The 13,115-nt window shown below is 41.8% G+C and overlaps 1 protein-coding gene across 44 annotated transcripts in view; it reads right to left on the bottom strand.

Moving 5' to 3' along the window:
- Window positions 1-13,115, bottom strand: part of LOC109099286 (receptor-type tyrosine-protein phosphatase delta-like) — a 310,570-nt gene that overhangs the window by 23,363 nt on the left and 274,092 nt on the right. For 16 of the 44 annotated variants that reach the window (XM_042728811.1, XM_042728810.1, XM_042728818.1 and 13 more), the window contains 8 exons: window positions 12,737-12,993; window positions 11,042-11,135; window positions 9,168-9,377; window positions 7,236-7,396; window positions 5,715-5,729; window positions 5,434-5,546; window positions 2,155-2,196; window positions 1,627-1,724 (listed from right to left, as the gene is read on the bottom strand). In XM_042728811.1, the coding sequence (XP_042584745.1) occupies window positions 1,627-1,724; window positions 2,155-2,196; window positions 5,434-5,546; window positions 5,715-5,729; window positions 7,236-7,396; window positions 9,168-9,377; window positions 11,042-11,135; window positions 12,737-12,993 (990 nt within the window). The remainder of the gene's footprint in view (window positions 1-1,626; window positions 1,725-2,154; window positions 2,197-5,433; window positions 5,547-5,714; window positions 5,730-7,235; window positions 7,397-9,167; window positions 9,378-11,041; window positions 11,136-12,736; window positions 12,994-13,115) is intronic. The other 28 variants (XM_042728847.1, XM_042728849.1, XM_042728852.1 and 25 more) reach the window with 5 other exon arrangements.

Here is a 13,115-nt window from a genome sequence, read left to right as displayed (position 1 = left end):
CATTCTGGCATCCTTTATTTTTGCAGTATTATTCATCATACTATATTGTCATTTTAGTAATATTATAAGACTTGGGGTCAGCTTGTGCCAGCACAATCCCTCATTTGGCATTAAAAACTGTCAGGATTTACACGCAGTGGGAAATTAGTGCTGAAAAGGTGTGGACATTGTTGAATATGCATTTGTAGGAGTTTCCCTTTCGATCAGTAAATTTATGGGAGGACAGTATTTAAATAAATCACGCAACGTGATTCACTAAGATTTGCGCTCGTGAATTTACTGGTATTTGTGCATTATTTAATGCCTGAAAAACATTTCTAATTTGCACTGCTCTTGGTAGATTGCGCTGGTCATTATGGAAGTGAGACGTTGCGTCTGTGTTCTTTAATCTGCACCTTGTCAGTAAATCACCCACAGAATGTTCCCCTCCCATCTGCATTTTTATGGAATTGCACTCTAACACTAATTTGCCCTGTTTAGTAAATCTGGCCCTTGTTCTGTTTAGCGATTTTAACTAAACCATCATCAACAGAAGTGTCTTGTTTATGTTTGTAAGGCTGCTTTGTAGAGCACACTCTTAAAAGGTTGCCATGTCCACTTATTATAAACAACATTTATTAAGCATTTTTCTGCTTGTTGTTTTGCTCAGCTCGTATAGTGATCCAGCTGATGCAGTTAATAAAATAGGCAGAAGCAGGTCATGATATTTGGGTATATGTCTTATTTCCAAGATAAGTTTATTATGGGCTTGTTCTTATTTGCTGTTTTCTAGAAAGACCTGGCAACATTTATGAGTGTACCTCCTTCTCTGTGATTTCTTGCACTGCGCATACAGAAGAGAGACTCAACTCTGATACATAGGTAAATATGGAGCTGGCCAATAAGAACTATCTGCACTATTTCTAGGTGACTAATTAAATATAAATAAGTGACACTGATCATGTGACTCTCTGGATTATCTCAAACCTTACTGGAGAATTTGATCACCAACTCAGACAAACCAAATATTTGGTAAATTCATGATTATTTTTAACCTTTCACTCATTGTTATGCTGAAAAAATAATTTGTATTTATATAAGAGAATTACAAAACACAAACATTTAACCCAGTGGTTCTCAACCAGGGGCCCTCTACGTGCATCCGAGGGGCACACAAAATGGCTTAAAATCATTTAAAATAAAACAAGGCTTAAAATAAACTGAACAGCTAAAAATCAAAACACAACCTAGCATTGTGTTTCTTAATGTAATTAATACCTTTAACAACTGCCGTTTTTATTCAAGAATTAAAAAAAAAAAATAAATTAAAAACAAGAAAATTCTTAAATAAAATGTCCAGAATTTTTTTTTTATTATTTGTTAATCATAAAAGCAAATGTGTGGAAATGTGTATAAATGCTGCACTTTAATTATTATTTTATTATATTATTATTTTAATATATTAGCATTCCTAGCTTCTATAAATAAAACAAGTTTGACAATGAACAGCTTTGTTATTACAGCAGCAGAAATATCTTGGGGCAGCTTCAAATGTGTGCCTTTGACAACAGGGGGCATGGAGTCAAGAAAGTGGAGAACAAAACCAGCTTTTTTCATGCAGAAAGTAACGAAATGGCTGAGCATTACCTCATATTCCTGAGAAAACTTCAAGTTGTCGTTTGCTTTCAGGCGTTCGATGTGATCGGCCAGCTCCATGACCGGGATGGGAGGGTGACTGGCCATCCCTGCAGACAGGAGACAGACAAAGAGTCCCGGTGTTAGCGCTAGCACACCAGAGCCTACGCCGAGAGATGGGCATCACAGAGGATGAGGGATGTGAGGTTTGTTTGGCCTGTATGATTGAACGAAGCAGCCACATGCTCTGAGAGAATGGATACAGAAGCCGCACAGAGCATTCCTAATGAAGAGAGGAATGTTATTCGTCCGCAAGCGTTAACATGGAGGGAAACATGGTGGAAAGATGGAATAGAGAAGAACGTTAGGGGTTGGATATTAAAGTTTGAGCCGGCGATGAGTCTAAAGGATGCTACATATCAAACCCCGCCTCCTGCGCTGGCGTGAGGCAAAGCGGCGTGAGGAGATGACCGCAGTCCAGAGAGGAAGTGAAGGAGATGAACAGACACAGTGGCATATGTAGAAACAAGAACAACTAACTTGACAAATGGAGGTTACTGGGGTAAACCGATGTGGCTGAACCTGCAAAGGAAAAGGGGACGGGGATAAATCATACTAGCTGACGTTAAAACAAGCAAATGTGGTGATCGGTCGCTATCGGAACTAAAAAAAGAGGCAGCAGAAACACAGTCTGAAATGACAGTCGACAGTTTGCAAACGACGCTACAACTCCATCACTACGTTAATTTGTTAGTAAAAACAAATTCACACATGCTAACGGCTAATGGACGACAAACATGCGGAGATGAGGATAACACGTTCGGAAGGGAAACAAACAAAAAAAAGACACAAATGTAACAAGGACAGAGAAGATGGCGTGCATGTTTATCATGCGCATGTTTGTCTGTTCTCTAAGGGCTTCAGCAGTGAAATTCACAAAGAAGGCGCGTGTCTGCGAGAGAGTTTGTGTTTGCACTGCAGAGGATGCTTTAGAATAGTCGAGCAGCAGAAGCTGCTCTCTGATAACCGGTTTGCATAACAACAGCCTGCGTGCCGCAGAAAAAGAGGCCGTATGCTCGGACGCGGTGCTGCGGTTCTTTCATCTCTGGGCTGATAGAAGAGGGCATTAGCTAATGGAGGCAGCAGGAGAGAGCTGCCATCCACCGCCTCTCAAGACCCATTACCAGCCGCGGTGACAATGAAACTGCCATTCGGGAAAACGCATCGGAGCGACATCAAGCACCCTCAAGATGAAAATGGGGAGGGGGGGCGGGGTGACTGCACGACGGCATCAAGGGTTTGAAGAGAGGAGGGCTAATGCAGAGGCCGTTCTCTCTGAAGAGAGGGATCTTCAGCTGTCGAGAGCTGCGTTCGGGCTGCCTGAAGGGAAAATGGAGGATGCAAAGCTTCTCTAAGAGGCTGTTTGCAAAAGAGGGGCACGAGTCCACTAATAAAGAGGCGCCGAGAGGATGGAGTGCATGGAACATCGCTCTCGAAACCGTGTTGCAATACGAACTCCGCCGCATCTGAGTCATAGTCGAATATCAAAACGAACGGCACTGCTGCGTAAGGATGGGAACTGATTTCAGCGGCAACATTAACAATTCTTTGGGCACTTGAGGAATGGTTCAAGAAGAAAACCAAACCTGAACCAGCCTGAGGTGGTTCTACACTACCCTCATAAAATAATCCCCCACAAAAAAAACACTCAAAAAAAATACATGGATAACGTGTCCCGGGATGGTTTGATTGTGGTTCATTCACACTGCCAGTGATGTATAATGTGATGCGTTCTGTTTCACTCAAGCTGGCGAACGATCACAACTTCAGCGCAGATAGTGAGGAACTACCTGATCTCTGCTTCATTACAGTTTGCACATATTTTTTTTGTCGCAAACGTTGATCTGCCTTCAAAACACCCGGTAAAAGAGTCATGCGATAACATGCGTCAGCACTACAACACACCCTTTACGGCATTGGTTCTGGCTTTTGTTCACACAGAGCTCGTTCCAGGACTGCACCCAGCAATGTTACTAGGTCCCCAACCTGGGATCGATCCCGGGATGTGTTTGCATTCACATAGAAGGCACTTTGGCCATTTAAACCCCTTTAAAGCCATCAAAACAGACCAGCCTAACCAGTGGAAACCAGGGGACAGATGCATAAACGTAGTCACTACATTAAGACCGAGTGTTAAGAACTAGTCTGAACAGAAGTCAAGAGTAATCCGTCTTACTTTCAGGATTCAAACTTGTATGGCTAGACTAAACAGTTTATGCAACCAGCTGCAGCTTGGTAGCAAAAGCTGGTCTGAGCCATTTTTATCAGAAAGGTGAAGAGTTTCCCTCCAGTCCATCTGTCTTGCTCTTGCAGTCCAGGTGTTTCTGACAGACAGACAGATGGACTCCGGTTCAGTGTGTTTAGAGCTGGTCTCGCTGGCACCCAGGTTATCCTCTGAAAAACTAATGGAGCAACTGTTGTCACCGCTGTTCTGCCCCTCAGAACATAAATCTATAGGTCTTCACGGCTGGCCGCTCTAGAACCGAGTGCATTTCACCTTGTTCACCAAGGTCAGGAGGGAGCAGCCGTTCACCGCTCCACTCGACAATTCCCACATTCCTCTACGGCTCGTTCACACTCCGCTGCTTTCAAACACAACGGCCTGTCTATGTTTGTGTGTGCGTCTGAATATACAATCACCAGCAGAGGGTTTGAGAGCCACTGGCTTGAATATATATCTCCATGGTTTTCTTTAGCTGGCTTTGGTTGGCCACAGTCCTCTCTCTTCAGGTAAACTCACTGAGCTGTTATGAATGTGTTGCGAAGAGTTCTTGGGTCAGCTGTAAAGCTGCAGGCCCAGCGTCCAGAGGGATTTCCTGCCCTTCCGTCTGTCCGGAAGCCACCTGTCCTGTGCAATTCCTCAAAAGGTACGTCTCTGTATCTCTGGCTCCATATGGCTTACAGACCCTCCCATTAAAGCTTTAATATGCTGAGCACTGCTTTGACCTTTCTACACACAGGTCTGTTGGTGTCCAGTGACTCATTCAAGACTGTGTTTCTGAAAGACACAGAGGAGTCAACAAGCTGACCAATGCAACACCAACATGTTCCCGAATCTAGTGAGATGCCTTGTTGTCTACATAGGCAGCATCTTAAATAGATCCACTTGAGTCACTGATTTGACGTATTCCACACAGGCAGCGCCACACAATTTGATAGACCTTGTAATCAGCATTTATCTTGCTTAAAGATGACATATTTACTGAGCTTGTCACAATGCATTCTGCAATTGCCTCTTTGAAGGCTGCAATGCTGCTGTAACATTTGGCCAAAATGAAACATTTTGTAACATAATGTTGCTGAATGGATTTTGAGGAGCCTTCAAGTCTGGAGTGCATGTATGAATGCTGTCTTCATAGGTAGCTCACTAGGCTTTGGAAGTTCTAGACCAGTGTTTCCCAATTCTGATCCCAGAGTTCCCCCAATAATGCAGATTTTGTACATCTCTCTAATCAAAAACATCACATTCAACTCATCAGCTTGCTACTAGAGATCCTTAAAGCTGGGCGTGTCAAATATTGTGACATCTAAAATATGCACTGTTGAGGGCACCAGGATTGGGAAGCGCTGCTCGAGACTCCTCACGTTCTTCATGATTCAAGCATAGAATCTAGTCCTAGAATCTTTACTTCATTGAAAAAGAGTTGGAATCATAATCTTTTGAAGTTTCCTTGGACACCCTGTTTCAGACTCAAGGAGTTGGCTGATGGTTTGTGTTTGACGGTGAAGATGAGGAGGATGGTGGTCAGCAGCTCTTACCGGGAGTCTGGAAGTTCAGACGGCGTAACTCCACGGGGTCAGTGGGGTGATGGGAGGGCATTTCTTTACCGCTGGGCAGACTGCCTTTCCTGGCCTCTGACTCTGCCCTTTTCCTGAAAGAAATACATCATATACTTCAGGACAAAACTGTGTTTGGACTATCAGAGCAGTACTGCAAGAGGTCAAGCAAACACACTCGTGATGGGCATTCAAAAGTGACACGTTCTGTGAGCCGTGACCACTGCGTGTGTCTCAGGTACAGCTCTTCTGCATGCTCTCACCTGTCTGGTTGACTGCTCCAGTGGAAGCGGCAGGAGGGGAGAACAGAGGGTTAGTACACAGAACAAACACAGATCTCCTCATCACAACTGCTGATATTCAGAGCGGATTTGCATTTGTTTGTTTTCGTCTGATCCGTTCTATTAAAACACATCCACTGCGCCACTGCTCCTAACTAGATTTGTGCTAACAAGGACCCGGGGTCACGAGAGGGCAGTTTGAGAAACCCTGAAGAATCTGATGAGTAAAACTAATTATACAATTAATAATGATAATACACTCATAATCAAAAGTTTGGGATTAGATTTTTTAAAGTTTCAGATAGAAGTTTCTATTGCTCACCAAGGCTAAATGTGTATTTATGATTACAATTTAAAATAGCTGTGTTCTATGTAAAATTGTAATTGATTCTTATTTATTTTTTGAGCATACTATTTAACCTTTTCTAGGCCTAACAGCCTGTTTAATTCCTGATGTGTACAGATTTTGCACTATGTGTGTTCTGTGTACATGTCTTGGCAGCAGGAATTGCTCTGGTTTCTGTTTGTTTGTTCTGATTTGGTGCATCACAGGCAGCGAGTGTGTTGTGTTGTGGACTTTGTAATATTACACTATAAGCTGTGTGCATGAGCCCGTGACATTGATTCTGTGATTAACAAATAAATCTGCCATCAGAAGACATCGAATAACCCTGGATATATGAAGGACCTCATTACGATAGATGTTCAGCTCAATGCCTGACTGTAATTTACAGCAGATGATCAGATCAGTCTATATTCAAATGAGCACCACAGATTATTACACTGATACTTACAATGCATAACTGCAAAAACACACACACACACACACACACACACACACACACACACACACACACACACACACACACACACAAACACACACAAACAAATGCACACAATGGCTTAAAGTCAACATGAAATCCAAATGGTCTCCGTTTTCTTTCTCAACACGTTGCTGCACTTTTCGTGAATAATTCATCCGTTAACGTTATTCTGATGATCAGCTTTGGCAAACTTTCACCCTAATGACTCAGAAATGAAGACACTTGGATAATGCTAAAGCTAATAAAATCCCACTGTTCTTCTTATTTTTTGCTTGAATCTGGGCTATTGAAGTTAATTAAAACTAAAACTGAAAATAAAATTAAAATCATTAAACTATTTTTGTTACTTGGAATAAAATAAAATATAAAACATGTTATTTCAGCAAATTTCTCACATTTCTCATTTTAATTACTTAACCTTATCACATCCAAAATAAAAGTATTTGTTTACATGATATATGTTCGTGTACTGTGTATATTTACTATATATATATATAAATACATATATAAATATATATATACACACACATGCATGTACATATACACAAGTATTTCTGGAGGGTGTGTTTCTCCACGGTTTCTACCTCTTGTACAGCAGGATACATGCTTGTAAATATTTTCAAAATACCCTCTCAACAATTATGTATTTCTGGAGGGTGTGTTTCTCCACGGTTTCTACCTCTTGTACAGCAGGATGGCGATGACGATGCAGATGATGAAGATGACGGCCAGCACGGGCCCCACCACCCAGATCAGACCCTCCTCTTCATCGATTATGGGCTGCGGGTCGATATCAGCAAACATCACCGGATCAGAGTACGGACTCGCCGCGTACAACATCTGCAAGAAAAGCATGTTTGATGTGTCTCTGGGTTTGTATGAAGAGCAGAGACTGTATTTAAAGCAATGTGTTTTCAATGGACTGAGTGCAGCTCGCAGTTTTGTTAAAGCACTTGCATGAATTATTCAGAAGAACAAAAGAGTTTGTTATTTGATCTGTTAAGTGTCTAAATCGTGCCTTTGAGGTGGAACTACTACAAAACTGTTTCACGTTCACACGCATAAATCGCACATGTAATTGTACACACATAATGATATGATTCAGACTAATGCAGGGAGCGTTTCTTTAAAGCCGCTTCCTTGCAATCAATGGCAGCGTATTATTATTCAAGCACACAGTCAAACAGCCTCAACGTGCTGGAAACAATTAACGGAAACAATTAAACGGAACTATATAAATAGGATCATATAAAAACACCGTCAGAGGTCTGAAATCCTGTTATGACTCTGATTAATGTAATATTCATCAGTGTGTGTTGAGCTGTGTTCAGTGATGTGAGTTACAGACTACATTCAGTGATTAGCATCTAATTTACTCTGAAATAGCAGATAAACAGAGACATCACACACACACACACACACATTATTCAGACTTCATATTCTGAAATATTCAGATACATAAATTGGCATAAAAATCAAAAGTTTGGGATTTTTGTAAGAAGTCTCTTCTGCTCACATAGACTGCTTTTATTTGATGAGTAATACAATATTATTCTAATGTAAAACAGCTGTTTTCTGTGTGAATATGTGTTAAAGTGTAATTTATTTCAGTGATGCGCAGCTGTATTTTCATCATCATTACTCCAGTCTTCAGTGTCACATGATCTTCAGAAATCATTCTAATATGATGATTTGCTGCTCAAGAAACATTTCTGATTATCATCAATGTTGAACACAGTTGTGCTGATGAATATTTTTGTGGAAACTGTGATACATTTTATTTTTTCAGGATTCAAAGATGAACATAAAGTTCAAAAGAACACCATTTATTAGAAATAGAAACCTTTTGTAACATTGTAAATGTCTTTACTGTCACTTCCGATCAGTGTAATGCATCCTAGCCGAATGAAAGTATCGATTTCTTTGAATGTTTCATCCCTGAACTGCTTTATGTGATTTACACACAAGAGCGATGGAGAACATGGAGAACAGTGATTGTGTGTGGCAGTAATATGAGGATCGAGTCCAGCTCTACTGTGTGTTTCTTTGTTTCCAGCGCTGACGGTGACCTGCAGCTCACTGAATACTGTCTCACTGCTCACAGAGCTGATCATTCTTCTCTCTCTGTGTGTGTGTGTGTGTGTGTGTGTGTGTGTGTGTCTCTGCAGTGCAGCTGATAAGACTCTGCTGCTATTAAAGGGAAGGCGTTTATCTCACAGTCCCGCCGCTGACAGCTCTTCAGGGCTTTCCCTCCGAGAGACAGACAGACAGAGACAGACGCGCTGCTCATATTCAAGCAGGACTGTGTGCTCATATTGTTCAGTCTCTCGCTGTAAATATATGATTAATATTATTATTAATACTAGTGTTAATGTGGGGGTAATGCATTACAAGAGTTACTGTAAGAGTTACTTGTTCAAATAAGTAAAGCAAGTTTGTTTTCCCATTGATCCACCGACACCTTTGCTGCCAGGGAATCAATATAAGTAAAATATATATAAAATAAAATTAAATATATATCAAGTAAAATTAGACGTATTTGCAGTTTTGCTTCTCAAATAACTGCGTCTTGTGTTTTCCATCAAAGCAGCAGAGAGCGGCTGACACTCACGTTGTCGGAGATCTCCAGCACCGCCAGCACGAAGAAGACGTACTCCTGTCCGTTCAGCAGCTGCTTGTTCTCGAAGTCTCCGTACATCTTGGCGTCTCCCAGCGTGAACTCGGTCGGCAGCTCGTGGAAATACGCCGCGATGTACGGCTTGGGCTCCATCTGCCGACGGAAGCGAAGAGCGCGGCTCGTTCGGTTGATTTCTCGCAACAGCTGTAAGAAACACCAGAGAACTGATTCATATTCTCAATCACCTTTAATTTTTATATTTTCAGTTTTTATTTTCGTTCATTTTACAGCGGTTTCCAAAATGATTACAAAACTAGTGTTTTCAGCAGCTAAACATGGTTTGAAGTCAGTTATTTCTGTATTTTGCTGTAGTGTGTCAGCAGGAAATATCAGTTTACATTTCAATCATTGATTTGGTCATTAATGTTAAAACTGCAGTGAGATGTTTGTGCTGCACACAGAGATGTGATCTGATCATCATCAGTCTGTCTGGAGTCACATGAAGAAACAGAACAAACTGAGACAGACTCAATCCAGAAGAACTGTGTCTCCGAGACGCTTCAAGAAACCTTCCTGCAAAGCTCCTGAGAAACTCTGCTCAAGTGCACCGAGGACAAAACCTGCTATAAACACAGAGCATGCTCCACCAAATGATGATTTCATTCAGTTCATAGAAGATAATTGATACAGCGAATCTATTTATGACATTATGTTTGTCAGCATCCTCATTTTACAACTTAAAGTGCCTAAAACTGTTAACAGGTTTCTTGAAGCGTCTCGGAGACACAGTTCTTCTGGATTGAGTCTGTCTCAGTGTGTTCTGTTTCTTCAGACAGACTGATGATGATCAGATCACATCTCTGTGTGCAGCACAAACACCTCACTGCATTATTAACATTAATGACCAAATCAATGTTTGAAATGTAAACTGATATTTCCTTCTGACACACTACAGCAAAATACAGAAATAACTGACTTCAAACCATTTAAGCTGCTGAAAATACTAGTGTTGTAATCATTTTGGAAACCGCTGTATGTGTGTGTGTATGTGTGTGTGTGAATGTGTGTATGTGTGTGTGTGTGTGTGTGTGTGTGTGTTTGTGATCCGCAGGCGTTCGCTGTGAGCCGGCGCTCTGATAAAGCTTTCTATCAATCCTGTTCAAGCCGTCAAAACTGCATCAGTCCTTCTGCCCTTGAGCCACTTTCAACAGGCGACTTCAAATATTGACAGTCAAATAAATCGAGTGTGTGTGTGTGTGTGTGTGCACACTGGAGGGAAAACACAATATACTATATATACAAATATATATATACAATTTTGTATTTTGTAATTTATTCTTAAAACACGGGTCCAGTAAATGTCATTGTGGCATTCGGTCTGAAGTGGATCTCAGTGCTGACGGTGTGTTTCTGAACCGCACACACACTGAACTGTCAGTAACCAGGTTTGCAGGAGCGCCTCAGGCCAGGGCAGGGGAGGGGCATGTCCAGCTATCGGCCAATCAGAGCGCAGATCTCTGCGTGGGGCCGCCCCTTCCTGCGCAGCGGCTGGCGTTTGGCAGCCCTTCTGGCACAATTCAGAGGAAATCACTCGCCTTTCAAAAAAAGCCTTTCAAATATTTACTCTGCGTGTAACGCCGAGCGATCGGCTGGAGCGATAACACAAACTTCCTCTATCTCTCGCCCTTTAGAGGGGGGAGGCTTTTGTTCCCGCTTCCATTAGCAGGCAGGAACGGATCTGCATATGAGTGGGACTCGCTGCTCTCTTCTCCAGTAACTGCTCGTAGCTGCGTGGGGAATCATGTGCTCACAGGGGCCGCTCCTTGATCAGGCCTAGTGTATGCTGCGGTGGGTCGGGCGTCTCTTACCTCCTCCAGATTCATCTCGTCCGGACTGTCCCAGGGCTTGATGAACTTCCCGGGCCGCTGTTTCTTCAGTGGTACCACCACGATGTAGTAACCCCTACAGAGAGAGCCAGACAGAGTCTATAAGGTGGTGCTGACAGCGTCAGGACATCCATCAAGATTAGCTCCAATCAGTCTGGACTTTCCAATCCACTCGGGATGACACTGGATTAACCACATGTTTGACTACAGAGAGCGACCCTCGGTAAACACATCAATAACCTGCCAGCCTCACCAGACTTTAGTCCAGTTTCACGCGGCTGGGTTCAGTCTTGCGCTTCACGCACTCACGAGGCTCTCTGATGGACAGAACGGCCAAAAACATCTCCTTCTAAACCTTCTAAAGAGATATCTTGAAGAAAGCTAGTCGCTCTTTTTCATGTCATTAATATAAATGTGGTGTGAGGGACCTTTTCTCTGTGTAAGTATTTGTCATTTTCAGGTCAACTGTCCCTTTCATGATGACAGACAGCTCTTCTAGAATTCCCATAGTCCAACACAGCTATAATTCACAATCACAACAATGTTTCTTAACCAGCATGGTCTACAATCCGGCAGAAATGTTTGCTAGTCTCTAGTATTGACTCAATCCATTTTGACTGGTCAAAACAGATGCTTATTGACCATTTTATTTCAGGTAACACTTTATTTTGATAGTCTACTTGCTAAGAGTAAGTAACTTTGCAACTACATGTCAGCTAGCAGTCATTAGAGTATTAGTGGACTGTCTGCTTAATATCTTCTAACACTTTATTTTGATGGGTCCACAACATACAACATACACAAACATAATAATCTTTGTAAGTATATGTCAACTTCTTCGAGTAACCCTAACCCTAACCTAACAGTCTACTCTGAGAGTTAGTTGACATGTAGTTGCAAAGTTACTCACAGTTAAAGTGGACCATCAAAATATAGTGTAACCTTATTTTATTTTATTTTAAAGTAATTACCTTTATGCATTGGTATCTACAGAAACATCAGCATCGGAGATCTCTGGAAGCTTCACGAAAACAAAAACTGATCTTTAATGCTCCAGGGTTATAGTTAACTGAAACTAAAATTCATTACTTTGAATAAAATAAACATTGACTGAAATAAGTAAATATTACAACAGCACATATTTAACTTCAGGTAGCATTTCTCATTTTCTCTTATCAGAAAGTAGAATTGTGTATCAGTGACACTAAAACAACCCTGTAATGCACATAACAATCTATACATGTTTGGCATATTCATGTTCCTAAGATCTGATTTTAAGATATTTTTGGTCTCTTGCAGAGGTTATTGTATGTCTCATTCACAAACATGATTACTTAAAAAAAAATATTGTTCATTTTTATTATTTGTGTTAGTTTCTCAAAGCACATGAGGACTACAGCTCTAGCTCTGTAACCAGCAGCATCTCTAACTCATTATTTCTACAGCAGAAAGTGCCACTGAGGACTGATATCGGTCAGAATTTCAGCGTCTCATCTGCTAGTAGAGATAACCAACCTGAAAGTGAGTAAAATTACTATTATTGTTATATTTTTATTTTTTATGAGACAAAAAAGTGCTTTGTTTGAAAATGCACATGGGAAACGATTAAAAGATGCAGTGTTGAGACAGACGTGAGATGGATGCAGTGAAAGCTCTTCTCGTTAAGCCCATACTCACTTCACTTTCTCAGCCGTCTGAACCGTGGGCAGCTCGACCGTGACCGTGCCGTCTGAACTGGTCTTGCCGATCAGGTAGGGTTTGGTGCGCAGTATGTCCGGCGCTGTCATGGTGGAGACGCGGTGCTGCAGTCCTCCGGCGCTGTTCCCACGGTTGGTGAGCAGGAAGGAGTACTGCGTCTCCGGCTGAAGGTTGGTGATGAGCTTCTGCGTCAGCTTCCCATCCACCTCCACGCTCTGGCCGTTATCGTACAGGATCTACGAGGAACCAGCGTCACGCCAGACTTTAACCAGTTTTAATGTGTTAGCTGGAGCTAGTGACCCAAAACCTAGGGAGCAGCCTGTGTAGGCAGCATTTTAAGGGATGCTCCAAAAGTTAG

Source organism: Cyprinus carpio, chromosome B7, assembly GCF_018340385.1.
Source record: "Cyprinus carpio isolate SPL01 chromosome B7, ASM1834038v1, whole genome shotgun sequence".
Classification (NCBI taxonomy): domain Eukaryota; kingdom Metazoa; phylum Chordata; class Actinopteri; order Cypriniformes; family Cyprinidae; genus Cyprinus; species Cyprinus carpio.
This window is presented reverse-complemented; position numbering and strand designations above follow the sequence as displayed.